General features: G+C 40.4%; 1 protein-coding gene across 3 annotated transcripts in view; it reads left to right on the top strand.

The window, feature by feature from the left end:
- The window catches only part of ydjc (YdjC chitooligosaccharide deacetylase homolog), a 50,038-nt gene that overhangs the window by 22,918 nt on the left and 23,167 nt on the right, over positions 1-3,953 (top strand). Inside the window, exon 4 of one of the 3 annotated variants that reach the window (XM_015021734.1) lies at positions 130-1,019. The exons of the other annotated variants lie outside the window; for them this stretch is intronic. Within the exon in view, the coding sequence (XP_014877220.1) occupies positions 130-135 (6 nt within the window). The 3' untranslated portion in view covers positions 136-1,019. Of the gene's footprint in view, positions 1-129; positions 1,020-3,953 lie in introns of those variants that run through there. 3 annotated transcript variants of the gene reach the window in all.

Below are 3,953 nucleotides of genomic sequence, written 5' to 3'. Positions count from 1 at the left end.
CAGGGATACTCTAGTATTACTATTCTACTACTATTATTCTATTATATTACTGCTACTTAGGACTTTGACAACATAAAACAGAAGTAAACCCATAATAAGGAATGCCCTGTATCGGTCTAATTCCAAAAGTTCTAAACCTGTGGTTGTGACCCACTCTATACCCTGCTGGAGGGTGTGTGGGAGTTCGCCCAGCCAGTCTACTTGTGGTTTGTGGGCCTGGAGAAGGCATTTGACCGTGTCCCTTTGCGATCCCTGTCGGGGGGTGCTTTGGGAGTATGCCCTACTAGGCCCTTTGGTACTGGCTGTTGGGTTCCCGTATGACCGGTGTCAGTGCGGCAGTAAGTCGGGCTCCATCAAGGCTACCTTTTGTCACAGATTTTATTTGTAACATTTATGGGCTAGGCAGTTAACTGCGGCTACAAAAGCAGCATCAGAAGATTGTTCTTTAAAAGAGCCTGTTTTGTGAATGAAAAACAGGAGGGGCAGTCCTTTTAGTTTTGGTGTATATATATTGGTGATTGGCATAAAAACATAATGCAATTATAGCAGCACAATAAGAGACACAAGGTAGTTGACTCAATAAATTCATTCCAAAATCATAAAGTCCATTGTTCTTTTTCTAGCTCGCCATCTTCAGATCCAGATGAGGATCTGGTCCAATAGGGAAAAGCCCCGCCCTGACCTTTTCAAAGAGAGTAAGACGTACTTAGCCACAATGAGTGGTGACAGAATCGTGGTGACGTTCCAGGTAAACAGCACTAACAATTCAGGCAATCAGATCAGTAGATTCAAAGATTTATATCAATTTGTGTGGAGGACACCAACAGCAAGCCACATTAACTGGTGAGGAAGTTCAAACTGCGTGCTGGAGGCGGGGCTTGAAAGAAGCTGGCAGAGTTTGGGGAACACAGGAAGTGGGCCTGCAAAAATAAAAGTGCCTGACTAATTGTAGGTTACATATTCATAATGTTTATGGAAAGAATTTCTAGGCACAGCCAAGGCACTGAGGGGACCCATTTTGGTGGTCTTTTTGCAGATGATGTTGTTCGTTATTCTGCAATAGCCAGCCACTCCTTAATCTCACCACCGACTGACTACTGACCAGCTCTCTGTCTAACAGGTCCGGAAAATCCCTGAAACCTGGGTCTTACCCTAAAATAGGTGTACAGGAGATTCTCTGTTCAAACTGGTGGCGGAGAAAACTCGTCTAGCTCTAACTACCTTCAGATCCAGAAGTTACGGCCCTTTACAGTTGAGAAGCAGTCGGCAGAGTAGCCCTCACTACCGCATAGCTTCAACAACCACTCCTGTTAACGGTAGCTTTTCTCCTGAAAACGTGCACTTGTTATCGGCTAGATTGGATTTAGTGACTTAGATCTAAGTCCCAGGGCCATTGTTTTGACACTCACCAAAGGAAAGTACGAAGCCACCACATCTCTAGAATCATGTGTGTTAACTTTACTATTTATCAAGAGAACCCTTAATGATCAAACTGACACAATTAATCTCAATGTCCACAAGTTCTATTAAATTTTGACAGGTAATTTATTATGCAAGCTTTAGTAGGGGTAAATAACAAGCAGAGTTTCTTTCAGAGATTACAATTCACGACAGCATATAACCAAATTAAAATCAATTTTAACCTACTCTCTTTTCTAACCCTAATCTGTGTCACCAGTTCCACTAAGCGAGGCTTTTTGGGAGGCAGTACAACTCACACCCGGTGGCAACTTGATCTTGGCAGCTGAGGTCCTCAGATGTCCTTGGTTAGAGTCTCTGTTCTGGTGGAGCAAAGTTCTCTTTACAGAAAAGAAGCAAAGTCGATCAGTTCGTTTTCCATTAAACGAACGGGATCTTCATCACCGAGTGACCTTTGTCTTTTCTCCAAGTCCGCCACAGTAGAATACGGATCATTGGGTGGAGGCAGAGGAGCCAGCCGAATCAGGAACCGAGGCTGGGGCTGATGGATCTTGTCCCTTCTATGCGGCGCGGAGTTTCAACTCTCCCTCGGTCCCAGGGTGTGGTCCTCTGCTGGTCTTCAGCCTGCGCCCTTTCGTTGTCTCTTCCTCAGCGCCGCGGACAAAGAACAGTTTCCTCCCCAGCTTGCTGGCTTTTTAAACCTTCTTGGTTCATAGTTGTGTATGGGAGAGGTCTCATGACTCATCCCTCCCGATTATTTCATCGGAAAGTACCCCTCCTCCCCAACTCTGCTCCACCCTGAATTTGGAAATACCCAAATTTTCCTTGTCTGACTGCTGCAACTCTTGTCCATTACTTCTCTTTTTCTCCTGTTGGCCATTTTGACAGTTATTGCCTTTTTCGGAGATATTCTGAGGCCCCCGCCTAGCTTAGTGTACTGCCTGTGACACAGTTTGCACTCTTTTCCTCCTGTACTCGGATCCACAGCCTTCTTATAATATCATGAAACCCAATCAACTCAAAATACAACAATAATTAAGCTGTTACCGTTACTACAGATCATGAATACAGAGTATATATCATGAATACAGAGTATATATTTCAACTATACGTTACAGACATTGTGATTACAATAACACCAATCATCTCACTATTACACACATATGTACTTTATAATCATTTCAATCATTACACACATATGCAATCTATATTCCGTTTCTTTAATCATCATTAAATCATCATACAAAGTCACTGTTGTCTCCCAGGCCCGTACTCCGTTTTCTGCGTGTACCTAGAGAGATCTCACACTCCCAGGCCAGTTTTCTCGACAATGTGGTCCTATTAGCTTTATTAAGTTATCACATCTACAGCATTTGCTGGAGCTGTTTGCAGCTGAGTTGATCTACATTTCTATCCACATCTATTGTCGTGAGCTTTGGCTCATGACCGAAAAACAAGGTCACAGATGCAAATGGCTGAAACGAGAGTTGAGGTTGCTCGGGCATCTGGTTAGGATGCCTCCTTGATGCCTCCCTTGTGAGGTGTTAAAGGGACATCCCAATGCGAGGAGATGCAGTGGAAGACCCAGGACACACTGGAGGGACTATTTTTTTCGGCTGGCCTGGGAACGTCTTGGAATTCCCCTGGACTAACTAGTTCAAGTGGCTGGGGAGAGGGAAGTCTGGACTTCCTTACTTAAGCTGCTACTCTCGCAACCTGACCCTAGATAACTGGAAGAAAATGGATAGATGGATGGATGGTGTTGAGAATGAGAATCTCAATCGATGAATCATAATTTGTATTGACACACGGAGCATAAAATCAGCCAAGAAAAGCATTCAGACTTTACTTATTTTATTAACTCATTTCGTTTAACATTGCATCCTTTCTGTGGTTCATTAACTTTCAAATATTACATAGAAATTTCAATAAGTTTGGTTTATTATCTTACTAACAAATTGTTTTACGCATTACTCATTATTGCTTCATTGACTTTAAAGGATAGTACCTTAACATTTCTAAGTGTACTTTATTAAGTTTTAAGTAATATCTGCCTTTTATTCATTTTACATTTTCTTAAATTTCATTCATGTTTGGTTTCTTAACTTTTGAAACATATTAATTCACATTTATTACATATTAACATTTTATTCACCTAACATTGTGTTGACTTTTGCATATTTCCTAACATTTTATGGATTTCAAAGTTTATTAACATTAATTTTACAGTCTATTCATTTTAAAATATTAACCCAACACTTTCTTCCTTTTTGCATTTTATTAAGTTTTGAAATAATATTCTGACATTTCATTCAATTTGCATTTCAGTACATTCTAACAATTCCCTCAATATAATTTTTAACCATTTCATATGTCATTAACTGTAACATTTATCTCTTAACTTTTATTACTAAAAAAAGAAAAAAACAAAGAAATTTTCAGATTTTGATTTTATAATTCATTACCCTTCCGTGGCATGACATTGACCTGAGGTAACAAAAAGAAATAATAAATAAATAACAAGCAACATAAAG

The sequence above is a fragment of the Poecilia latipinna genome, unplaced genomic scaffold (genome assembly GCF_001443285.1).
Source record: "Poecilia latipinna isolate Pla-1442-1.1 unplaced genomic scaffold, P_latipinna-1.0 Scaffold2842, whole genome shotgun sequence".
In the NCBI taxonomy this organism is placed as follows: Eukaryota; Metazoa; Chordata; class Actinopteri; order Cyprinodontiformes; family Poeciliidae; genus Poecilia; species Poecilia latipinna.
This window is presented reverse-complemented; position numbering and strand designations above follow the sequence as displayed.